The 26465-nt window shown below is 44.0% G+C and overlaps 2 protein-coding genes across 6 annotated transcripts in view; one reads left to right on the forward strand and one right to left on the reverse strand.

Moving 5' to 3' along the window:
• Positions 1–962: 962 nt before the first annotated feature.
• LOC134351766 (ubiquinol-cytochrome-c reductase complex assembly factor 6) lies at positions 963–12203 on the reverse strand. 4 transcript variants are annotated; one of them, XM_063058400.1, is made up of 4 exons: positions 11769–12203; positions 10807–10891; positions 3872–4019; positions 963–1693 (listed from the first exon to the last, which is right to left on the reverse strand). In XM_063058400.1, the coding sequence occupies exons 3-4, from the start codon at positions 3977–3979 to the stop codon at positions 1598–1600; spliced, it is 204 nt and encodes a 67-aa protein (XP_062914470.1). In that variant the 5' UTR covers positions 3980–4019; positions 10807–10891; positions 11769–12203; the 3' UTR covers positions 963–1597. The 4 variants fall into 4 exon arrangements, with proteins under 4 accessions (XP_062914470.1, XP_062914471.1, XP_062914469.1 ...); XM_063058401.1 differs by lacking the exon at positions 11769–12203 and adding an exon at positions 10995–11050; XM_063058399.1 differs by lacking the exons at positions 10807–10891; positions 11769–12203 and adding an exon at positions 10575–10774.
• The window catches only part of LOC134351765 (G/T mismatch-specific thymine DNA glycosylase-like), a 32980-nt gene continuing 17603 nt past the window's right edge, over positions 11089–26465 (forward strand). The window contains exons 1-3 of one of the 2 annotated variants that reach the window (XM_063058397.1): positions 11089–11267; positions 11366–11460; positions 22438–22670. In XM_063058397.1, the coding sequence (XP_062914467.1) occupies positions 11221–11267; positions 11366–11460; positions 22438–22670 (375 nt within the window). In that variant the 5' untranslated portion in view covers positions 11089–11220. The remainder of the gene's footprint in view (positions 11268–11365; positions 11461–22437; positions 22671–26465) is intronic. The other variant, XM_063058398.1, reaches the window with a different exon arrangement.

Genomic DNA, 26465 nt, shown 5'->3' on the forward strand with positions numbered 1-26465 from the left:
GTAATTTAAATTCAAGTAATTAATACAAAGCTAATTTTTTTTTAAATCACTGCTCTAAGTAGGTTATTGTAAAAGCCCTTTTAGTTTAATATTTCATGAAGTCTCCTGTCCTCATTGTATATGGCTTATTTAATTTCAGATCTGCTAATTCAGTTGACTTTCTTCTCAGGTTAGGAGTAATTAGAGATAGAATTTGTATTTATTGTACAGTAATGTCCATATCCTCCAATAATTTTAAGTGAATTTGACTTCTAAAGTGAAGTTTGATTTCTTTTTACATCACTACAAGATTGGTGTGATTTGCCTGGTTCTTATATAAATGGATTTTCTGAATGAATTATATTGCATCATATTCCAAATAATTGGCTGATAGATTCAGATTCATCTATCAAATGTACATCAAAATATAGTGAAATGTATCATTTGCATTAAATAACAAAACCTAAGGAAGTGGTTGGGGCAGCCTGCAAGTATGCCCAAACATTCTGGTGCCAATATGTCATGCCCACAATGTACCATAGAACAATAACACAAACTCCTTTCCTCCCTCTCATCCACCACTCTCACACAGTACTACAGGAATGGCTGTCAGCCCTTGACTTACAGGCTTAGATCTTTGCTACCATCAGCCTTGCCAGTGTCATTATCCTGAACTCCAGGCTCAGGGTTGTCAATGAAGACTCTGGTTATCCAAATCTCATTTTCCCAACCCCAAGATGTATCTCATCATAGTCATCAGCCTTATGATAGGTTGTCTAATGCAAGACAATTCAAAGCTCTTGTAACCCCGTTTACAGGTAACGTTGTGTAGTTTAAGCATATACTGTAAATTTTTGAATCTTGAATTTTCACATCAATATAGCTGCTTCAGACATTTGTCAGTTTCATCTTGGAGCAAATAAAGGATTTTGGATAATGCCAGGCAAGTGCCAGAAGTAGCAATGACGACAAACAAACCAATGTAATCAGTAACCTTGAACAAAAACAAATATGCTCAAGTTCAAGTATATTTATTTGTAGCAATGTACACTCAAGGAAAATTTGTGACCTCAAAGTACATATTTAAGGCCACCTTAATCAGATTTGGCTTCAGTAGAAAATGTATATATTTACATTGCATCTCCCCACAATACCATGGATTCTAGTTAACATCTGCACAAGAATATAAATATCTACATAAAGTTTACATTAGATTAATTCAGTTAACCAAGTTGGTGTTTGCATTAAGAGTCACTTTAGGTCACATCAAGTATATACAATTTTGTTCATATGAATAAATCTGCTATAAGGATCACAATTTCAGGGTACAATCATAGACTTCAAATCAATTTGTTTTCATTTTAACACGTGTCACTGGTCAGGATGAGTGGTCAATAGGTGTTAATCTGTAACCCAAAGATGGATGTGGTAAATTATTTTTCTCACTTTAACTGCAATGTATAAAGTGGATGCAACTGCACTCTTTGAGACCACTTAAAAGTTATCACAGAAAATCTAGACTGCAAAACAATGTGTAATTAACTTTACAGTTTTAGGTCAATCTCTTTAGCTGTTGTTTATATATTTTATGAGAATGGGTCTTCTTGCTTTGTTTCCTTCAGTGTTTTTCAGAGTTATGAGTCTGAATTTTATCTTTGAGTCCAAGAAGCTCTGTTTTAAGTTCACCTGGTTTGGGTGGAATTTCTGGTATACTCTAAAAATAAAAATAGGAAATTATAAAGTTTAGCAGGGAATAGAAGCATAACAGGCAAATGAGTTCAGAAAAATATCTAAAAACTGCTGAATAAATAAAACCGAATCTTAATATTTTTAACACCATTTTTATTTTATTTAGAGATAGCACAGTAACAAGCCCTTCCAACCCAACAAGTCCACCCTGCCCAATTACACCCATGTGACCCAATAACCTACTCACCTGTACATCTTCGGAATGTGGGAGGAAACTGGAGCACCTGGAGGAAATCTATACAGTCATGAGGAGAACATACAAATTTCTTACAGGAATTTAACCTGGGTCACCAATATTGTAATACCACGGGCAACGGGAATTTAACCCGGGTCACCAATATTGTAATACCATGCTGCCCCTAAAGTAATTATGTTTATCCGTTAACTGTAATGAATCATTTGACTTCACTTAACTTTGCCAATGACCTTCTGATTTGGTGGGACAGATCTTGCAACAGCAATTAATCACCTACTTTCCCCACTGCTTCCAGATACTCAAAAAACACCACTCCTCTGTTCCCAAACTATCCAGATTTACAAAATACCTTGGTAAAGGATCTACCAATACCGATGCATAATTCCTTGAAACTGGTGTCACAGGTAGATAGGATCATATAGAGAGCTTGTGGCATATTGGCCTTCATAACTCAGAATATTGAGTATAGGAGTTGGGGTATTATGTTGAAGATGTACAAGACATCGGTGAGGCCATACTGCGTGCAGTTCTTAGATCACTGAGGTTGGGTGAGACTAGAACCAGAACTTGTATCAGAGCTCACAACAAAGGGATCATGGATTCAGTGCACACCTTGAAAATAAGTGTAACACGCTGTAAGGTTTCACTGCTAAGGCGAATGTAATGATTTCTATGTAATGTTCCACTGCTAAGGAAATGGTTTCTCTGTAGCAGCAAGGTTTGGGTTATGACTAGAGATAACGGGGCATGTTAGCCAATGAGGGGGTGTTGTTCTTTTTTGTGTGTCTGGGAGCCGGGATTTCGTGGTTTTTCATCGGGAAGCGATGGAGAGAGAGGACGTGAATGGAGAGAGTTGGTAGACCACCGGATGGAGGGGACTGAGGAGCAAAGGTCTGAGGGCCGGCTATGCTCGGAGGTCGACAGGAACAAATGAACGAACAGTGAGCTCCAACGTTGAGCAATAGACTGTTTCATGAGAATGGGCCCTCTTTTTTTTGTTTCTTTACTAACCACAGTCAAATTAAGAATTATAAAGCTCAATCGTTTAATCACATATTGTGTACTGTTTGATATTTTGCGGTGTGGGTTTCTAACTGGGCAACACATCACACAGCATCCACACAAATGAGATTTCTCATTTTGGCAGGGCCAGAGGCTGTTCTCCCCTAGATGACCACAGGCTGGCCGAACCTGAGGACCTGAGGGTTACATGAGCTTCTCAAACTTAACCACGAAATTACAGATAATAAAGGTTGAAGGAAGTGAAAATTAAAACTGGAAAACAACTAAGGAGTCCACATCCTTGCCATAGAGGGAGTACAAAGAAGGTTCACCAGATTGATTCCTGGGATGGCAGGTCTTTCATATGAAGAAAGACTGGATGAACTGGGCTTGTACTCGTTGGAATTTAGAAGATTGAGGGGGGATCTGATTGAAACGTATAAGATCCTAAAGGGATTGGACAGGCTAGATGCGGGAAGATTGTTCCCGATGTTGGGGAGGTCTAGAACGAGGGGTCACAGTTTGAGGATAGAGGGGAAGCCTTTTAGGACCGAGGTTAGGAAAAACTTCTTCACACAGAGAGTGGTGAATCTGTGGAATTCTCTGCCACAGCAAACTGTTGAGGCCAGTTCATTAGCTATGTTTAAAAGGAAGTTAGATATGGCCCTTGTGGCTACAGGGGTCACGGGGTATGGAGGGAAGGCTGGGTTCTGAGTTGGATGATCAGCCATGATCATAATAAATGGCGGTGCAGGCTCGAAGGGCCGAATGGCCTACTCCTGCACCTATTTTCTATGTTTCTATCCTAGAGGCAAGCGATCAGCACAGACCCAAGATGAATTTGCCTACACCCTGCTCACCAATCGAAGAATATTAAAGTAAAGGATACAAAGTTAGAGAGGTGAACAAACCAAAGAGAAACAGAATTTGTGAGTTCTCACTCACCAAATCCGGTCTGTAGTATCTGTGCACTACTTCTGCTCCTGCAAACATTGTCAGGATGCTTGTTCCCAACATCATTAAGTAACGGGGCCAGGATACTCCTGCTGGCATCTTTACTTGATCATAAAAGTCTCCTTAGTAATGCTGACAGCTGTGATATAAACATCAGATTACACATTATTAATTTACAACTTTGCTCAAATTACACTGCAATTAACAGATGTAATCTACCAATTACAGAAAATAAATTCAGATAAAATAAATTAATGTAAATACATTTGCACTCTTCCTTCCTACAAAAATGATGTTTATTCAATATGGCAAGTACAAGTTACATCGAATGTCCAGCACATAAATGAAACATAATGCTATAACTCTGTGGATGAACCAGGTGGTTCATAGCCTGCTGAGGGCTAGATCAGTAGCATTTAAGTCTGACGATCCAGGTCTGTATAAGAAAACCAGACACGAATTGCAGAGGGCTACTTCAAGAGCCAAGAAACAGTTCCGGGAAAGGTTAGAGGCAATATCAAATGCACGTGAACTCCGGCAAGATTTGCAGGCCATTACTTCCTACAAAGCAAAACCTAACCTCATGAATGGCAGCGATGTTTCACTACCAGACGAGCTCAATGCCTTGTATGCTCACTTTGAAAGGGAGAATAAAACCACAGCTATGATCTCTGTCTCAGAAGATGATGTCAGGCTGTCTTTCAAGAGGGTGAACCCTCGCAAGGCAACAGGGCCTGATGGAGTACCAGGTAAGGCTCAAAAACCTGTGCCAACCAACTGACAGGGGTATTCAAAGACATTTTCAATCTCTCATTGCTATGGTCAAAATTTCCCACCGGCTTAAAAAGAGCGACAATTATAACAATGGCCAAGAAGAGCAGCGTGAGATGCCTCAATGCCTATCATCTAGTAGCACTCACATCTACAGAGAGGAAATGCTTTGAGAGGTTAGCCACGGCTGGAATCAACACCTGTCTCAGGAAGGACCTGGACCCACTGCAATTTGCCTATCGCCACAATAGGTCTACAGCAGACACGATCTCAATGGCTGTCCACACAGCCTTGGATCACCTGGACAATGCAAATACCTATGTCAGGATGCTGCTTATTGATTATACCTCAGCATTTAACACCATCATTCCTACAGCCCTGATTGAAAAGCTAAAGAACCTAGGCCTCCGTACCTCCCTCTGCAACTGGATCCTCGACTTTCCAACCAGAAGACCACAATCTATGCAGATTAGAAATAACATCTCCACCTTGCTGAGAATTAACACTGGTGCTCCACAGAGATGCATGCTTAGCCCACTGCTCTACTCTCTCCACACCTATGACTGTGTGGCTAGACATAGCTCAAATGCCTTCTATAAATTTGCGATAATACAGTCATCGTTATCAGAATTTCAGATGGTGATGGCGTCGCAGCAACACCTTGCAATCAACAGCAACAAGACCAAAGTGTTGATTGTAGACTTCAGGAAGGGAAAGACAAGGAAACACAAACCATTCCTCATAGAGGGATCAGAAGTGGAAAGAGTGAGCAACTTCAAGTTCCTGGGTATCAATATCTCTGAGGACCTAAACTAGTCCCAACATAATTGATGCAGCTATAAAGAAGGGAAGACAGCAGCTATATTTCATTAAGAGTTTGAGGAGATTTGGTTTGTTAACTAAAACACTCAAAAACTTCTACAAATATACTGTGGAGAGCACTCTGACTGGCTGCAACACCATCTATGTGGTTTGATGTGGCCATCAAGCTTTACAACTCCTCCCTTGGAGGGTCAGACACCCGGAGCCAATAGGCTGGTCCTGGACTTATTCCCTGGCATAATTTACATATACTATTTAATTACAAATGTTTGTATTTATGGTTTATTACTATTTAATTATTTATGGTGCAACTGTAACGAAAACCAATTTCCCCCGGGATCAATAAAGTGTGACTATGACTATGACTATCTGGTATAGGGGCTACTGCAGAAGATCGAAATAAGTTGCAGAAACTTGTACAATTAGTCAGCTCCATCATGGGTACCAGCCTCCGTAATATCCAAGACATCTTCCAGTAGCCGTGCCTTGGGAAGCTGGCATCCATCGTTAGGGATCCCCACCACACAGGACATGACCTCTTCACAATGTTACCATCAGGAAGGAGGTAAAGGAACCTGAAGGCACACACTCAGTAATTCAAGAACAGCTTCTTCCCCTCTGCCATCAGATTTCTAAATGGACATTGAACGCTACCTCACTACTTTTTTTATTTCTGTTTTTTTGCACTAATTATTTTAACATAATTATTTAATAATCATATACAGTTTCAAGAAAAAGTTTGTGAACCCTTTACAATTACCTGGTTTTCTGCATTAATTACTCATAAAATGTGGTCTGATCTTCATTTAAGTCACAAGAATAGACAAACACAATCTGCCTAAACTAATAACACAAAAATAATTGTACATCTTCCCGTCAATACTGAGTACACCATTTAAACAATCAGAGTCTAAGTTCAAAAAAGGTATGTGAACCTCTGGGGTAATGCCTTCTACAAAAGCTATTTGGAGTCAGGTATTCCAGTCAATGAGACAAGATTGAAGGTGTGGATTGTAGAGATGCTCTGCCCTATAAAAAAAGACACACAAAGTCAGGTTACTGACAGAGCCTGCTCTTCTCAAGAAAGATCTGTATATGTGCACCTTGCCCAACTTAAACAACTTTCACAGGACCTTAGAAGAAGAATTATAGAGATGCATGAAACTAGAAAAGGCTACAAAAGCATTTCTAAAGATCTGAGTGTTCACCAGTCCACAGTGAGAGAAATTGTCTGCAGATGGAGGAAACTCAGTACTGTTGCTACTCTCCCTAGGAGTGGACAAAGATCATACCAACAGCACAATGTGCAATGCTGAAGGAGATGAAAAAGAACCAAGGGTAATAGCAAAATACCTGAAACCTACAGAACTTGTTCATGTGTCCACTCTAAAAAAAAACAACTGCACAAAAATAGTGTTCATAGAAGGACACCATGGAAGAAACCATCACTCTCCAAATAAAACATTGCTGCATGTCTCAAGGTTTGCAAAAGACCACCTGGATGTTCCGCAACGCTTCCGGGACAATGTTGTCGACAGATGAGACAAAAGTTGAACTTTTTGGCAGAAATGTGCACTGCTATGTTCGGAGGAAAAAGGGCACTGCATACCAACACCAAAACCTCATCCCAACTGTGAAGCATGGTGGAAGGAGCATCAAGGTTTGGGGCTGCTTTGCTGCCTCAGGGCCTGGACAGCTTGCAATCGTCGAGAGAACTGTGAATTCAAAATTGTATCAAGACAATTTACAGGACAATGTCAGGGTAGTAGTCTGTCACTTGAAGCTTAATAGAAGTTGGACAATGAAACGAGACAATGATGTGAAACACAAGAGTAAGTCAACAGAATTGCTTAAAATTAAGAAAATTCATGTTTTAGAATGGCCAAGTCAGAGTCCAGACCTTAACCCAATTGAGATGCTGTTGCATGACCTAAAGACGGCTGTTCATGCAAGGTATCCCAGAAATATTGATGAACTGAAACAGTTCTGTATGGAACAGTGGTCTAAAATTCCTCCTTGCCATTGCGCAAGTCTGATCAGCAGCTACAGGAAACAATTGGTGGAGATTATTGCTGCTAAAGGAGGTTTTATCAGTTATTAAATACAAGGGTTCACATACTTTTTCCAGCCTAGGCTGTGAATGATTACACAATGTGTTCAATAAAGACATGGAAAGTACAAATGTTTGTGTATTATTAGTTTAGGCAGATTGTGTTTGTCTATTATTGTGACTTAGATGAAGATCAGACCACTTTTTATGAGTAATTAATGCAGAAAACCAGGTAATTGCAAAGGGTTCACAAACTCTTTGTTGCAACTATATATTCTTGACTCAGTTTTTCTTTCTCTATATTTATTTATCATGCATTTCATTGTACTGCTACCGTTAAGTTAACAAATCTCACGACATATGCCAGTGATTAAATCTGATTCTGATTCCCTGAAACAGCCCAACATGTGTCTGGATTGGTGGTTATGATCCAAACGAGTTTCCACATAAACCTTGACATATTCTATTCCTGCCTACACCCCAACCTGTTTATTTTGCTTTACATGTCATCTGTGAACTTTATATTCGATTTTGTGGTTTGTAAAAAGAGTTATCACTTCAATAGTTACTTATTCCTTATTATGGGATTAAAACAATCTGATGCAAATATAGCACAAACATTATTTTGTTATAAACCCTCTCCTTCTTATCAACTAATAAAGTTAGGACTTTATTCCCTGGAGCATAAAATAACGAGGGGGACTTAATAAAGGTATACAAAATTATGAGGGGCATAGATAGAGTAAATGCAAACAAGCTTTTTCAACTGAAGTTTGGTGAGACTAGAACTAGAGGTCGAGTTAAGGGTAAAGGATGAAATGTTTAAGGGAACGTAAGGGGGAACTTCTTCACTCAGAGGGTTGTGAAAGTGTGGAAAGAGCTGCCAGCGGAAGTGGTGAACGCAGGATTGGTTTCAAAATTTAAGAGAAATTTGAATAGGTACATGGATGGGAGGGGTGTGGAGGGCTACAGTCGGGTGCAGGTTGAAGGGACTACGCAGCATAAGAGTTCGGCACTGATAGGATTGGCCGAAGGGCCTGTTTCTGTTCTGTGGTTTCTATGACTCATTCCTACTTAAGGGACTAAAAAATCTTATGTCAATATAGCACAATTATTTTGTTATACTGTAAACCCTCCCCTTCTATAATCCCTGTTATTACATCATCATCCCATGAGGTACGTTGTCCAGGCAGATTAGATGTTACTCAGATCATTTCCTTGCTTGCATTAAGATACTTAGCAATTCATTTAGTTTATCTTCCAACAGCCCTTTTAAAATAATTTTCTAGTTATGCTGAAGAGTCCACACCTAAATATTCTGACTAAGCATTCTGGCTGAAGTATTAGCTTTCTTTCCCATTCCTCACCCCCACCAATGCTGTCTAAGACCTTCTAAATGTTGGATGTGCATTTTTGTTTCTGTTTACTTGGAGCATGGTTATCAAGCTGTTAAGTTTTTAAAGTAGTATTAAGAATGCTGATCAGGCATTAAGCATTTTCTTCTTATATCATCTCAATATACTTATGTATGGAATGAGCTATCTGAATGACACACAGAGAAAAGCTTTCACTGTGTCTCAGTATATGTGACAATAATAAATCAATCCCAATTTCAACCGCAGGTGGAAAATTTTAATTCAGATAATTAAATCTGGATAAAGAGGTTAGCATCACTTATCATCACGAAATCAATGAAATGTCAGTGACCCACATTCCCCCCCCCAACAAGGAAAGACAATTACACCTCTCCATCTGGTCCATACCAAATTCAAGTCTCAAATTGGTTGGTTCTTAGCAACCAGTAAGGATGTTGGATAAATTTCAGCCTTGCTAGTAACATCCCCAATCCATGGATGTAAAGTTGAGAGTAACACCTCAACTGTGGATGACACCAATGATAAACACCAGAGTCTCTGAAGGGACAGCCAGCACGGCTCCCAATTTATTCAGCATCTCTTGCAGTCTTTTCAGGCACTCTTAAGAACTCCTTCTGTCATGGCCTTGGGGTTTCACCCACTTTTCCAAGGGAAAAATAGATCAGTATAGCACAGAAACAGGCCCTTCAAACATAGATGTCTGTGCAAAACACAATATCAAATTAAACCGAATCACTTCTGCCTGTACATGATCCATATCCCTCCATTCCCCGCATATTCATGTGTTCGTCTAAAAATCTCTTAAACGGCACTGTCATATCTGCTTCCACCACTACCCCGAGCGCCCGCTCCAAGCACCTACTACTCTGTAAATACTTAACCTACACATCTCCCTTAAACCTTCCCCCTCTCGTCTTAAATGCATGCCCTCATTTGATATTTCTACCCGAAGATAAAGAAACCCTACCCCATCTATGCCCCACATAATTTTATGAACTTCTCCCCTCACCCTCCGGAGAAAACAACTCAAATTTGTCCAACTACTCCTTATAGCTGATACCTGGTGAATCTCTTCTGTGCCCTTTCCAAAACCTCCATATCCTCCCTGTAATGAGACAGTAACTAACAGCTAATGTACATCAAAGTTGCTGGTGAACGCAGCAGGCCAAGCAGCATCTGTAGGAAGAGGTGCAGTCGACGTTTCAGGCCGAGACCCTTCGTCAGTCCTGACGTCTCGGCCTGAAACGTCGACTGCACCTCTTCCTACAGATGCTGCTTGGCCTGCTGCGTTCACCAGCAACTTTGATGTATGTTGCTTGAATTTCCAGCATCTGCAGAATTCCTGTTGTTAACAGCTAATGTTTTGTTTTAAAGTTTACTTCTTGCCATTTTAAGTAGGCTGACAAGATATACACGTCATTGGCAACGCCATCGTTTAGCATGAGTGAAGAGGCGACTACACGTTGGTTTGGAATCAGATATAAAACAGATTTGGGTAAAGACAGCAAGGACCTTCCTGGAAGGTCACAAGTGATCCTGATGGATAGAGGGCACAGAATTATTTTAATTCAGTAACTCAACCAGCAGACCTCCGTGAGATGACCAAGAAATACGGACAGAGTGCGATACTGTACTTTGGTTGGGAAGACACGACCTACTCGCTGTTCATACTCACCATTCCAGCCCCCCTGCTACCTGCTACAGTGCGCCGCTCATAAACCCTCGCCCCATCCCTGGCACATCGCCGCCGATAACTTGGTTCCGCAGCTCAGCAGATGGCATTATTTCATCCCTGAAAACCGCTTAAAATAATTCGGCAGCCTTCCGGCTTTACTTCACACCAACAGATTACTTCTAAGGGGAGGGGGGAGTAAAACGGAAGAGATAGAGGTGATTATTTCACTCACAGCTCTCCAAACCGGAATACCGCGTAGGAAGCCATTGAGCGTCGGAATAACCGTTGGGAATCCACCAACATGGAGAGGGGGAGCACTGAAATAAACGTGATAATACATTTATTTTTATTTCATTTAAAGAAAAATTGTTTGATATTGCACGATTAATTTTTTCAATACTCCCGAAATAATCTATTTACTCCAGGAGGATATCTGGGATGTTTTTAATAATTGTCCTCTGTTATCCCTTCCCCCCTCTCCGGAGGTGCGGGAGCCCGGCAGCCCCTGCTGCAGTGACTAGGCACCCCCTTTGTTCAGGCGAGCGGCTGAAGCAGCGGGGCTCCGGCGGAGAACGAGAGGAAGGCCGGGGCGATCCTGTTCTTTCCCCTGCTCGACTATCCACGAACCGGTTTCCCGCCTGTGATCATGGAAGCACCGGCCCCGGACCCGCCGCCTGGATACGCGCTGCACTGGTGAGCGAAACCGAGAGCAATGCCAGGTCCCGGGCGCCGACCTCTCTCCTCCTCCGTCACGGACGCTACTGACTCATCCCTTGTCTCTCTATCTTCAGGTACAACTCCACGGCCCCACAGTCTGCGGCGGTTCAGCCGACTGATTGCCATCCACCGCCCGGGCCTGTGCATCCGGCGCCGGAGGCCGCACAGGGTAAGGAAAGCCGACCAGTCCGTATCTTGCCATTGAACACAACTCGAAGTTAACTTTTACAGTAAATATATCTGGTTCAGGATTTTAGCGTCTTAAAACTGGAGGCGGACGTTGGCATTGTCGTACTAGGGAATGCCGTACTGTCTGAGGTGCGTTCTAGGAGACCGGTCAGAGTTCTACAGAACTGGTTTATTCTGAGAAAGGTACCTAACCGAGCTAGTCCCATTCGCTTGTGATTGGCTCGGATCCTCCTAAATCTCCCATTTAAATTTACCTGGCCAAATGCCGTTTAAACATCGTAATCGTACCTGCCTCTACCACTTTCTCTGGCCGCTCCTTCCAATGTACAGTGAAAAAAAATTGCCCTTAGGTCCTCTTTACATTGTTTCCGTCTCACTTTAAACCTATACCTTCTAGTTTTAGACTTCCCCTACTCTGGGGCCATCTGCCTTACGTTTTCCCCTCACAATAATAGGATCAGCCTCTTGCACTTCAGGAAAAACAAACCCAGTCTCTCCTTATAATTCAAAACCATCTAGTCTGGGCAGCATCAGGTGGCAGTTAAAGATTCCATGCACCTGCGTCCAAGAGCAGCCTTATCATTCCTCAATATAATTATATTGGCATGTTGGCTTGGTTCCACAACTCTAAATGTAGGAGCTATCCACTAACTGGTTATCCTGTCCCTAAGATTAAGATTAGCATTATTCCTTGCGTGTACTTTGAAACATACAGTGAAAGGCGTAATTTTATATTAACTACCAACACAGTCGGAGGACGTCACCATGCTTCCTGCACCAACCTACAACTTAATAGCCTTAACTCACACGCCTTTGGAATGTGGGAGAAAACCAGGTGCGCAGGATTCAGGGGGAAACTCAAAGTTCAAAGTACAGTTATTAACGAAGTGCATATGTCAGTATATACAAACCTGAGATTCATTTTCTTGCAGGCATACTCAATAAATCCATAAATGAATATTAACCATAATAAAATCCATGAAAAACCAGACCAGCTTTGTGTAAGTGAAAAGGGGGTTAGAGTACGGGATAGGAAGGGTTAAATGTGTATGTGACCTGGAAAATATAGCAGTGGCGGGAACTAGACAACAGAACCGGGCACGGTTAGGATGTTGCAACTGCATGCTCATCACTTAGAATAGAAGCGCTTACTGACCTGTACCTCTGCACGTGAAGCTGTTGTGACCATGATGAAATTGCTAACCACAAAACCATCATAAGTGTGTGGACAGGGGAAACAGGTGCTAACTGAAACCATGTCTTTTGGATATAAATGTAACCTTGTACTAGTGCTACACACACATCTTCCTAGAGATGCTGCATGGCCTGCTGTGTTCACCAGCAACTTTTATGTGTGTTCCTTGAACTTCCAGCATCTGCAGAATTCCTGTTGTTTGTACTAGTGCTAGGCAGAGTTGATTGCCAGACGCTGCAGATGCGTATGGTGGTTACCTCTCCTCGGATCAAATTAAATAAAGAATTGATCGAGCGAAAACGTGGCCTCTGAGTGTTTTCTCCGACTGAATAACAAATCGGTATGGACAATTTGGCGAGCCAGCCAGGAGTCCCAACGGGAGCTTCCAGCGATCCTGGTGTTAGTGAACTAGCGATCCACTGGATGCCACTGAGACGGACAGCCCACAGAGTGACTTTCTCCCGGTCCTCTCACGGTCTCCTTTGGTTGCTGGTTCCCCTCAGGGTTCCTGTTGAGATGCTCAGCGGACTCCACGGACCACAGTCGGTAGAGGCCACGAGGGTAAGTGGTTTTAACGTTGATTGATTTCTGATAAGAGAATCTGTATGAGAAATAGTGTCTGAAAAACGGGAAGTCCGGGACTCCGAGGCCAGGGGCCGACGCGCAGTGAAATATTCTCTGAAAAACGGGGAGTTGGGGACCCCGAGGCCAGGGGCCGACGCGCAGAGAAACAGTTTCTGAGAAACGGGGAGTCGGGGACCCGGAGGCCAGGGGCCGACGCGCAGAGAAACAGTGGCTGGAAAACGGGGAGTCGGGGACTCCGAGGCCAGGGGCCGACGCGCAGAGAAACAGTGTCTGAAAAACGGGGAGTCGGGGGCTCAGAGGCCAGGGGCCGACGCGCAGAGAAAGTGTCTGAAAAACGGGGAGTCGGGGACCCGGAGGCCGGGGGCCGACGCGCAGAGAAACAGTTTCTGAGAAACGGGGAGTCGGGGACCCGGAGGCCAGGGGCCAACGCGCAGAGAAACAGTGTCTGGAAAACGGGGAGTCGGGGACTCCGAGGCCAGGGGCCGACGCGCAGAGAAAGTGTCTGAAAAATGGGGAGTCGGGGACTCCGAGGCCAGGGGCCGACGCCCAGAGAAACAGTGTCTGAAAAACGGGGAGTCGGGGACTCCGAGGCCAGGGGCCGACGCGCAGTGAAATATTCTCTGAAAAACGGGGAGTCGTGGACCCAGGGGCCGACGCGCAGAGAAACAGTGTCTGAAAGGCGGGGAGTCGGGGACCCCGAGGCCGGGGGCCGACGCACAGAGAAACAGTGTCTGAAAGGCGGGGAGTCAGGGACCCGGAGGGCGGGGGCCGACGCGCAGAGAAACAGTGTCTGAAAGGCGGGGAGTCGGGGACCCGGAGGACGGGGGCCGACGCGCAGAGAAACAGTGTCTGGTAGTCGGGGACCCGGAGGGCGGGGGCCGACGCGCAGAGAAACAGTGTCTGAAAGGCGGGGAGTTGGGGACCCGGAGGGCAGGGGCCGACGCGCAGAGAAACAGTGTCTGAAAGGCGGGGAGTCGGGGACCCGGAGGGCGGGGGCCGACGCGCAGAGAAACAGTGTCTGAAAGGCGGGGAGTCGGGGAGTCGGGGACCCGGAGGGCAGGGGCCGACGCGCAGAGAAACAGTGTCTGAAAGGCGGGGAGTCGGGGACCCGGAGGCCGGGGGCCGACGCGCAGAGAAACAGTGTCTGAAAGGCGGGGAGTCGAGGACCCCGAGGGCGGGGGCCGACGCGCAGAGAAACAGTGTCTGAAAGGCGGGGAGTCGGGGACCCCGAGGCCAGGGGCCAAAGCGCAGGATTTGTTTTGGATGTCCGGGACCTCAGTGAGGGGTCAGAATCCCCGAAGTATTCTGAGTATTAAAGCCTGCTGGTGCTAATAAATTGGGCAGTAGATCATTGGTAGTGACCTATTACGTTTTTCTTTGAGTGTGTTACAGCAAATTGGTCAGCGGGTTAGTGGCAGTAACCTATTACATTTTGAAGCTGGTAACCATTCTAATTGGCGTAGGAGGGGACGGGGCGTGTAGATTAAATTGATCAGCAGAGGGCAGAGCAGACGTTTGGCCAAACACAGGGGAAGTGGCTCTCCCCTGCAGTCTATCCGGATGCTGTAAAAACGTTTTGGGGTACACTTATGAACTAGTGGAAATCTTGCTTTTCTACGAGTGACTGAGTTGGGGTTGCCTCGCACACGAGTACTGCAGTAAAAAGAATCAGGGAGGGGCGGGTGATATTTCACTGAAACTGCATCCAGCCTTAGACCGGTTGTCAAGAGGGGAAATCCCCCACGCGAAGGTCAGGACCTTGAAGTGGATGCGGGAGTAAAGTGATAAACATGGGTCAGACTTTGGATAAGGGGAACATTACCACCCCACTCGGAAAGATGTGTAAGGAGAATCTGGAGCTAGAAAAGAATCTAAGACGTCGTAGGGCGCGCTTAAATAAAAGATTGGGTGGGGGGGGGATTGGCCGTTAGGGGGAACTTGGGACCTGGACAAATGCAAAAAAAGCAGTGACTGAAGTCTGGAAGCAAAATTGCTCTCAATAATGCAAAGATTTGATTACAAAGTAGGTAAAAGTAGCGGACAGATTAAGTGAGCATTCCAGACAGACATACTGGTAAAAAAATGCCAAAAAAAAATGGAACGTCCCTATTACTAATGATCAGGGCCAGGTCCGACCATATGTGGTTTTAAAAAGGCCTTATGTGAATTATTTGATAAACAACAAATTAAATCAACTGGGAAAGGTGCGCCTTTGGATATGTCAGGACTGCAGATTTTATTTGACACCGACGAAGAAACCAACAATGAGGGTGTAATAGTTCCTTCAGCCCCTGGTGGAATCCCACTCCCTCCCCCACCCGGTTTACCAGATCCTTCAGGTCAGGTCTGGAGACCACCCCCCTATTCTCCTATCCCCACATCAACCCCCGTCCCGGCATCCTCCATACTTCCCGGGACTATTACTAATGGTGGATCTGATACCCCACTATGTTCGGACTATGTTGCTACCCGAACTTGCTCGTGGACCACACAGCACTCCCAGATTCCAGTCCCAAAGCCCCGGCCAAAGCACAACGCGGTGGCTCGCCAACTGATGGGCTGTTGGGCGATGGTCCCACCCCGGACCCCCAGACCCCAACTCTAATTTTGGTCATGATTCCGGGAATGACTGGTCTCTGTTGACCCGACAATTCCCACTTAGGACTGTGCAACAGCGGTTTTGGCACAAACACGCAGAGACCAACGCCGTCCGGTTGCCTACTATTCTGTAGCCTTGGACCCAGTGGCCCAGGGCTTTCCCCCGTGTACTAAAGCATTACCCGCCGTCTACAGCATGGTCACGGCAGCTGCTAATATCACCCTTCAGCAGCCAGTAACAGTTTATACCTCCCACATGATTATGGCGCTGCTCACTACCCACAGTACTCAACATCTTACCCAGGCCCGCCTTAATCGATACGAGATTGCCCTCCTTCAGAACCCTCTCCTTACTTTTGAATATTGCTCTGCTATCAATCCAGCATCCTTTTTACAGGAGCCACCGACACCCCTAACCAACCCCCCCCTCACTCTTGCATAGAACTTAACTACTTTCTTACCTCCCCCTGACCTGATCTTTCTGACCATGCACTACCCAACCCTGACCTTACTCTTTTCATGGACAGATCCTCTTCAATCTCCCCTGCAGGCGACCAGGTGGCTGGCTATGCTGTGACATCTTGCTCCCAGACCTTAGAAGCAGCGGCCCTTAAACCTCCCGTTTCGGCCCAGAAGGCGGAATTGTTTGCCCTTACTAGGGCTTGCATTTTAGCCTGGGGAGTCAGCGCAAATATATATATATGGACTCCCGCTATGCCTTTGGCGTCGCCCATGACTTCACATCCCTCTGGGCACAGCGTGGATTCCAGACTTCGACGGGCAAACCTATTGCCAATTCTGATTATATCTCCAACTTCCTTAAAGCCATACTGTTGCCCTCCAAATTGGCAACTATTAAATGCGCTGCCCATTTAACAGACGCCTCCTCGGTGACCCAGGGTAACTCCTGCGCCGACGCGGCAGCAAAAGAGGTGTCCCTACTTGGCCCCTGGGAAGTGAGCACAGAACAGTGTGCATTGCTATCACGCAGACCCCCTAATGGTCCTGACATATCCACCATTTTGCAGCCCCAGGGGGACGCCCCGAGGCTGAAATTGACCTGTGGCGCGACCACAATTGCGTTCAAGACTCTGTAACGCGTCTCTGGCAGACACCAGCGGGACAAATATGTGCCCCAGATGCATGGTTACCCCTTCTTGTCGATAAACTACACACTGATACAGATCTGGGCAAGGAGGGAATGTGTGCAATATTGCTGAGAACCTGGTGGAGCCCTAACATGCAGGAGGCAGCAAAGGACAGAGCCAGGCGATGCCTAACCTGCCAGAAGGTAAACCCTGGAAAATCTATCAAATGTGAAAGAGGCCGGACTCCACTTCCGCGGGGGCCTTTTCAAGTGTTACAAATGGACTTTATTGAGCTGCCTCGAGTACACTGTTACAAATATTGCTTGGTGATAGTAGATGTGTTTAGCAGGTGGATAGAGGCTTTTCCGACTACCAGTAACAAAGCAAGTACGGTGGTTAAGATACTAGTAAAGGACATCATACCATGATTTGGAATCCCCTGTCGCCTGTCTTCAGGCAATTGGCCGCACTTCATTGGAAAGATCAATAAGGAACTCTGTGAATTACTAAAGATAGACCAGTAGTTCCATTGCTCCCACCACCCTGTAGCGGCAGGACTGGTGGAAAGGGCTAATGGGATACTAAAGGACAAATTGACTAAACTAACCCTAGAGACCGGACAGAACTGGTTGAAAGTGCTTCCGCTGGCATTATATCATATGCAGATCACTCCCCAGATTGGGACATGACTAACTGCAGCAGAGATAGTTTATGGACGACCTGGTAGGACTCCCTGGGACAGTGACAGACCTCCCCCTCCTGTAATGGATTTACAAATAATGGGACAAGAATTACAGGATTATTGTAGGCAATTAACACTCTCTTTGAAGTTCCTCCATACTCAGGTTGTGGAAGCCTGTAAGGAGGGAGCAAACAATAGCGACTGGCCTAACCCCGAACCTGGCGAATGGGTGCTGATCTGAGACTGGGAAAGACCAAAGTTGGGACCTTGGTGGAAGGGACCGCACCAGGTCCTCCTGCAGACCTCTTCAGCAGTCAAGGTGGAAGGACAACAGCGCTGAATCCATCTGAGCGACTGCAAACGCTGGGACCCAGAATCACCAGGAACTGTGAAGGACTAAAAGAGTAGTGATAATTGTACTAAGATTGTTCCCTGTGTCTTTTTCTTTTTGGAGTGCCACAGCCCTAAAACCATGCTCGGGGGGATGGAAGGTAGGATAACTTTGATTGTTTGTATCCTTTTAGGGATAGTAGAAACTATGGGTAGGATCAGGGGACGAGTACATACCTGCGATACAGAGCGGGAAAATAGGGTATATCATCTTTGCAGTCAGGATGTTCTGATGTGTGGGGGTGACAGGGATGATAAATTAGGGGAATGGAACATTACCAAGATCAATTACTGTACCGGAAAGCTCGAGCATCCAGACCGCTGGGCTAGTCCTGGACGGAAGGAACTCTTGGGTCCTCCCTTGTCAGTACCGAAACCGCAGGTTTGATTTTGACTGCAGAAGGAACCGAATGAAGAACCAACTGGAAAACCAGTCCTATAAAGGAAGGTGTTCCTGGGGAGCCCAAAAGGGACCTCAACATCCTTAGTGGGCTCAAAGAGGGGCACCTTGAAAAAAAAGGAATTGGGGTTTCACTGAAAGCTCCATGCTTGGAAGGCCCCCCCCTTGGGATATATCAGTGAAAGTTACTTTCAAAAGGTACATAGACGATTATTTGGAACCACTATCATCTGTTATCTTCCCCCCACGAGTGTCTCCTCCCTATTCACTATCTTCCCACACTGGGACCGCACTTACCAACCTTTCCGGCGCGCCCCCCGCAACAGTACCCTGCCTAAGGAAAGGAGGGTGAAACTTACCTATGACCCCACCAAGGCCCCTGTGGCGGACTGTCTTATTTCCTCTGGCTAACATTACATGGACAAGTAGTGACCACCGTTACAGTACAGAATGGTTTAAGGGAGACCTCTGGTGGAAGGGCAACCCCAAACCCCCGTGGGGAGGCCCAGGCTACGAGAACTGTTACAACGGGACAGAATGGAGATGCTCTGACATTTTTGCCTGCACACCCTTCGCCTGCCTATATGACGTCTGCGAAAGAAGGCAGTGTCGCCCCTCGAACAAAGGGCAGAGCGTCACCTGTACCTGTAGTAAGTCGAATTGTGTGCCCCTGTCCGGGGAAGACACCTCCTATGCGGAGAAGGACACCGCACACACCTCCGAGTCTACAACCACCTGTTCCCCTGCCCGGACTACATCGAGGGGACCAAATGGGCCTCCTCTCCTCCCGGTAAAAGCCCAAGTGCCTGGAAGGACCATGGGTATCTGATGACAGCCAAGGGTATATTGAAACCCTGTACACTTCTCAGGGGTATTTCTTCTTCTACAATGGCACCACCACCTGCAAGACTTAAGAGAGAGGTTTCCCAAGAGTTCTGCGTGGACTACTGGAAACTGACTACCCTCACCCCGGGACAAGTGGCTGGGTATGGGGTGGCTGGCTTTTTCTCCCTAGGGGACTTAATGCCGGCAAAACCAATGATGGTAGTGAAGAACCCTGTAGAAGCCGGTGAGCTGCTTGAACCGATACCTGAGGATTTCCATGATATTGGTGGTTATCATTGAGATGATAAAAGGAGGGAATGTGTAAGTGAAAAGGGGGTTAGAGTATGGGATAGGAAGGGTTAAATGTGTATGTGACCTGGAAAATATAGCAGTGGCGGGAACTAGACAACAGAACCGGGCACGGTTAGGATGTTGCAACTGCATGCTCATCACTTAGAATAGAAGCGCTTACTGACCTGTACCTCTGCACGTGAAGCTGTTGTGACCATGATGAAATTGCTAACCACAAAACCGTCACAAGCGTGGACAGGGGAAACAGGTGCTAACTGAAACCATTTCTTTTGGATATAAATGTAACCTTGTACTCGTGCTAGGCAGAGTTGATTGCCAGACGCTGTAGAAGCGTATGGTGGTTACCTCTCCTCGGATCAAATTAAATAAAGAATTGCTCGAGCGAAAACGTAGCCTCTGAGTGTTTTCTCCGACTGAATAACAAATCGGTATGGACAGCTTGGGTGTTCAACCAATATGCAAAAGACAAAAAGAAAGAAAGAAAGAAAGAAGGAAGCAATAAATAAATATTGAGAACATGAGGTGAAGAGCTCTTGAAAGTGAGTCCATAGGTTGTGGGAACATTTCACTAGTGGGGTAAGTGAAGTTATCCCTTGTAGTTCAAGAGCATTTACAGACAGTAACAGAATATAACAAAAAGTAATATATTGATTTTGGTGCATCTTGGTACATCTTAAAAGGGAGGGAAAATACATTATAAAAATATTGCTATTGCTTTTCATCTACCGTTTTAAGAAATTTGCAAATATTCTCCATTCTGTCTCTTCCCTCAAATTTCCATTTGTAAATTAGGATTTTATTTTACCACACACTGAGGGACAAAAATCTTATCCTGTGTTGTCTGTTTCTAAACTGACATAAACTTAATTAATTCGTGTTCATAATTTGAGGCAATGAAATCTGGAGAGTCACTGCACTATACTTTTCTGAATAATAAATACATTTACAGATGGATCCTGACAAGTGAGTTGTTGTGACTTAGGCAATTCTCAGCTGTGTGGAAATTCAACTCAAGGCTTCCTTTTTCTCTTGAATGAAATCAGATTGCAATGCAGTGCGTCATCAGTCTGTTGATGCTGGTGAAAGGACAGAATTCTCTGCCGCCTGTAATTTTTTTTTGCCACTGGCCTAAAGTGAACTTTCTTCCAGAATGATTTCAACCAGTAGGTTTAGATGTTCAAAGTAAATCTATTATCAAAGTACACATATGTCATCATATATAACCCTGAGATTAATTTTCTTGTGGGCATTCACAGTAAATAAAGAAAAACAATAAAGTCAATGAAAAACTGCACACAACAAACAACCAACATGTAAGACAACAAATTGTGCAAATACAAAATAGAGAAAAAAACTAATAATAAACAATTGCATTGTGGGCCTAAGGGCCTGTACTGTGCTGTACTATTCTGTGTTCTATATTCTAATAAATATCAAGAGCATGAATTGTTGAGTTCTTGAAAGTGAGTCCATAGGTTATGGAATCAGTTCAGTGTTGGGATGAGTGAAATTATCAACACTGTTCAAGAGCCTGATGATTGAGGGATTATGATTGTTCCTGAAGTAATGATGTGAGTCCTGAGGCTCCTGTACCTCCATCCTGATGGCAGCAGTGAGAAGAGAGCATGACCTAAATGGTAGTGGTCCTTGATGAAGGATGCTGCTTTCCTGTGACAGCACTCCATGTTAATATGCTCAGTGGTTAGGAGAGCTTTACCGTGATGGACTGGGCTGCATCCACTACTTTTTGTAGGCTTTTCCATTCAAGGGCATTAGTGTTTCCGTACCAGAGCATGATGCAACCAGTCAGTATACTCTCCACTGCGCATCTATAGAAGATTGTCAAAGTCTTAGTTGACCCACCAAATCTTTGCAAACTTCTAAGAAGGTAAGGCATTGCCTTGTCTTCTTTGTAATGACACTTACATGCTGGACCCTGGACAGATCCTCTGAAATTATAGTGCCAAGAAATTTAAAATTGTTGACTCTCTCTACCCCGATCTCCTGATAAGACTAGCTTGTGGACCTCTGGTTTCCTCCTCCTGTAGTTTTGTAATCAGTTCCTTGGTTTTGCTGACATTAGGTGACTTATTGTTATGATTTGTTACCATTCAGCCAGATATTTAATCTCCCTCGTATATGCTGATTCATTACCATCTTTGATTTGGCCAACAACAGTAGCCTCAAAGTATAAAGTGAGTAGAGAAAGGGGCTAAGCATACACCTTTGTGGTGCAGCTGTAGTTATGGTGATATTGGAGGAGATGTTGCCAATCCAAACTGACTGGGATCTGCAAGTGAGGAAATCAAGGATCCAGTTGCACAAGGCGGCATTGATGCCTAGGTCTTGGAGCTTACTGATTAGTTTTGAGGAGATGATAGTGTTGAATGCAAACCTGTAATCAATGAAGAGCATCCTGATGTGTGTACGGTATCTTTAATAACCTGATATTCCAGGGTTGAGTGATGAGCCAACGAAATGGCATCTGCTGTGGACCTGTTGTGACGGTAGGCAAATTGTAGCAGATCCAAGTCGCTCCTCACACAGGTGTTGATATGTTTCATGACAGTGGATGTAAGTGCTAACGAACGATGAGGCAGGTTACAACATTCTTGGGTATGATTGTGGCCTGCTTAGAGCAGGTGGAAACCTCAGACTGCCAAAACAAATATTCAGTTGATTATGCATTTAGAAAGTAATTTTAATATTTATTGAGCAGAAATTATTCTAGTAATGTAAAGTACTTTTAAAGTCAAGGACTCTGTCTAGAGTGGACTCCAGAGTCTTGTCAAAACTGCCAGTGAGCTATGAGATAAATGAAGCAATGGTGACTGATATTACAGCAAGAGAGAAGTAATTCTGAACTTCACGTGTTTGTTCAGCAGCTCCAAAACGAAAAAGAGGAAGACCAGCAGGAACACAACAAAAGAAATCTGAGGGAGCAGGAACTAAGCGAGCCAAAACAGAAGCAAAATCAGGGGGAAAGCAAGAGAAAATCACAGATTCTTTTAAAACTGTGAAGAGAAAAATTGATCGCTTCAACGGAACAACAGAAGCTGAGCTTTTGACAAAAACCCTACCAGATATATTGACCTATGGCTTGGACATCGTGATTGTAAGTAAAGTTTCTTGTGAATTTTATTTCAGAGTTCTAAGTTCAAAGTAAATTTATTATCAAAGTATATGTCACCATATACTACCCTGTGATTCATTTTCTTGTGGGCATTCACAGTAAATACTAAGAAACAGAATAGAATCAATGAAAATCTGCACACAACAAAAGTACAGGGTGCTAATGTGCAAAAGGTGACAAATTGTGCAAATACAAAAATAAGCAAAATAATAATAAGTAATATAGATCGAAAATATGAGCTGCAGAGTCTTTGAAAGATAGTCCGTGGAATTAATTCAGCATTGGAGTGAGTGAAGTTATCTTTCTTGGTCCAAGAGTCTGTTGGTTGAGAGGTAATAACTGTTCCTGAACTAGTTGTGTGGGACCTAAGGCTCCTGTACCACCTCCCTGCTGGCAGCAGCGAGAAAAGAGCATGGCCTGGATGGTGGGGTTCCTTGATGATGGATGCTGCTTTCCTGAGACAGTGCTTCTTATAGATGTGCTCTTTGTAGGTTTGAACTTGTGGTTAAATGCTCATAAGATTATTCGTGATCCATTTTTAATTTTCAAAAAAGTTCCTGAAGAAATAAGTTCAAGACCAATCCTCCACAGTCCTCCAGAGCATAGAATTCCAAAAAGTCACCGCCCTCCTCTCAGTCTAAAGGTATAGCCCTTATGCTGAGAGTGTACCACTAATTCTATATTCCTCATCTGTGGGAAGCATCCTTCCTACATGTGGAAATGTGAGGTGCTCTACTATGGTGCACAAAACAGAAAAGCAGTGTTTTTGTTTAAAGGTGACAGTTAAGGGTAAATTTGATGTTCCAAGAGACTTGTGTTCTCTGCACACCAGTCGTTGAAGGTTTATGTACAGGTGCAGCAAGTGAAGGGAAGGCAAGTGGTATGTTGGCCCTTGTTGGGAGAGGATCAGAGTATAGCATTTTCCCGCAATTTTATAGTCTTGAGATCACAAATGGAGTATTGTGTTGGAGTTATGAAGATATACCTGTCATGAGGGAGTGCAATGATGAATCACTGGATTGGTTCCTAAAATGCTGATCTCAGATTCGGGTACGTCGAAACACAGTGAAATGTGCCATTCGCATTAACAACCAACACACCCAGATATATGCTGGGTGCAGCCCGCAGGTATCACCGCAGTGTTTAGATCTGCCATACAAAGCAAGACTACACTGGCTCAGCACTCCAGATTTCAAAAACACAAGAGGCAATCTCATTGAAACTTCTAAAATTCTTACAGGACTTAACACTCATCATTTTTTTTTTAAAACTGCCTTGTGCACAACTGAGTCCATGTCAGATCTCTGAACTGGGAATGTAGCTGTTACCGCTGTCCTCCCTTTCTCTGAAGACTTGTAGTTCGGTTTTATTTTAAGTACTGATCCATTTCTCTTCTGAACGCTACAATTGAATCTATCATCTTTATCCTTTTAGGAAGTGCATTCTGAATGCAAGTTTCTAGCTGTGCTCATGTCATCTTTGATTCTCAATCCTTCTACTAAGGGCAATAATTCTCATTCTACTCTGTCTGAAAACATTGTTTTGAACATCCCTTTCACATCTTCTTCCAGAATAATTCAGTTTCTATAGCCTTTCCTTGTCACACAGCCTTCATCCCTGAAACTAGGTTAGTAAATTGCTGCCCTTTGGGTCCTACCTAAAGTGCAACAACAGAATAGAATGCAGTATTCCTGTTGTGATTGAACCACTGGGTTTTGTTATAACAGAGTAGAAGGATTCTTATGTGAGAATGCTGTTCTTGGACTACAGTTCAGCATTCAACACCATAATTCCATCTAGGCTGGACAGGAAGCTCAGAGACCTCGGCCTTGACCCTGCCTTGTGTAGCTGGATCCTGGACTTCCTGTCAGTTCGCTGGCAGATGGTAAGAGTGGGCTTCCTGATCTCCACCCCTCTGATTCTCAACACAGGAGCCCCTCAGGGCTGTGTACTAAGTCCCCTCCTTTACTCCCTGTATACCCATGACTGTATCGCCACCCACAGCTCTAATCTGATAATTAAGTTTGCCAACAACAGTACATTGATTGGCCTAATCTCAAACAGTAATGAGGTGGCCTACAGGGAAGAAGTCATCTCTCTAACACAGTGCTATCAAGAAAACAACCTCTCCCTCAATGTCGCAAAAACAAAGGAGCTGGTTGTGGATTACAGGAGGAATGGAGACCGGCTAACTCCTATAGACATCAGTGGATCCGGGGTTGAGAGGGTAAACAGCTTTAAGTTCCTCGACATCCACATCACGGAGGACCTCACATCTGTACACATCAGCTGTGTGGTGAAAAAGGCACAACAGCGCCTCTTTCACCTCAGATGGTTGAGGAAGTTCGGTATGGGCCCCAGATCCTAAGAACTTTCTACAGGGGCACAATTGAGAGCTTCCTGACTGGCTGCATCACTACCTGGTATGGAAACTGTACTTCCCTCAATCGCAGGATTCTGCAGAGAGTGGTGTGGACAGCCCAGCGCGTCTGTAGTTGTGAACTTCCTATGATTCAGGACATTTACAAAGACAGGTGTGAAAAAAGGGCCCGAAGGATCACTGGGGACCCAAGTTGCCCCGACCACAATCTATTCCAGCTGCTACCATCCAGGAAACAGTACCGCAGCATAAAAGCCAGAACCAACAGGCACTGGGACAGCTTCCTCCACTGAGCCATCAGACGGATTAACTCACGCTGATTTGAGTTTATTTCTATATTACATTGACTGTTCTATTTATTATAAATTACTACAATTGCACATTTAGACGGACATGTACAGTAAAGATTTTTACTCACGTACGTGAAGGATGTAAGAAATAAAGTCAATTCAATTCAATAACCTCAGTTTTGTAATACATGTTCCTTTTCAAAGTTTGAGATTTCAATTGCTTTGCTTTTAACTGTTTTCTCAATGTACTTCGCCACTTTTAAAGCTTTATACACACAAGTTTCCCAGTTACTGCACATCTTTATTATCATTCTACTTTTTTCTTGCAAATTTCTCATTTCAAATATTTGTGTTAAGTTTTATCTGCTTCTTCCAGTGGCGTGTCTATGTTTTGCTGTACTATCATACACTTCAGTGTTTACTATACTTATAGTTTTGTATGGTCTAATTTTTAAATTCTTCATTGTGCAGTTGAATTCAGATTGTTAACTGTGGTCCAAAAACAGCTTTAGAGTGGCACTACAGTCCATCTTCCTCCAGTCCACACACAACACATCATCTGCATTGCCCCATCAATCTGTATTAGCTCATCAAGAAAAAGACAAATGTGATTTACCTTTTACAAATCACTGCTGACTTTAGTCCATACTCATCTAAGTATTTTTAAAATTGTAATATTGCTTCTAACCACTGCTGTAGTTAAATTCACTGATCTGCATTTTCTGCATTTATCCTCACTCTTGGAAGAAGAATGTAAAATATCAAATTCTCCAGTTTTTCGGCCCTGTGTCTATCATTGGTATCTTATGAAACAAGTTCCTCTATCTAATCACAAAAATGTTAACTTAGTTCATATATAATCTGCATTACAATCCTACACTAATTAGAAAGCATAAAGTAAAATTTTTATGCTGATGCTTGAATGAATGGCGTGAATTTGTTAACATGAAATATTGCATTTCCTGGCATTAATGAAAGCTGGAACTGTACTGATTTCTTTGATGACTAGATGCAGTGGTAGAAATATAACCTCTATATTTAGTTGACTGGACTTTGCTGCGAGTGCCCTAATTGCCACTTAGGGGTGCTAGTGATCTTTTGATTGCT

This window comes from Mobula hypostoma, chromosome 9, assembly GCF_963921235.1.
Source record: "Mobula hypostoma chromosome 9, sMobHyp1.1, whole genome shotgun sequence".
Lineage (NCBI taxonomy): Eukaryota > Metazoa > Chordata > Chondrichthyes > Myliobatiformes > Myliobatidae > Mobula > Mobula hypostoma.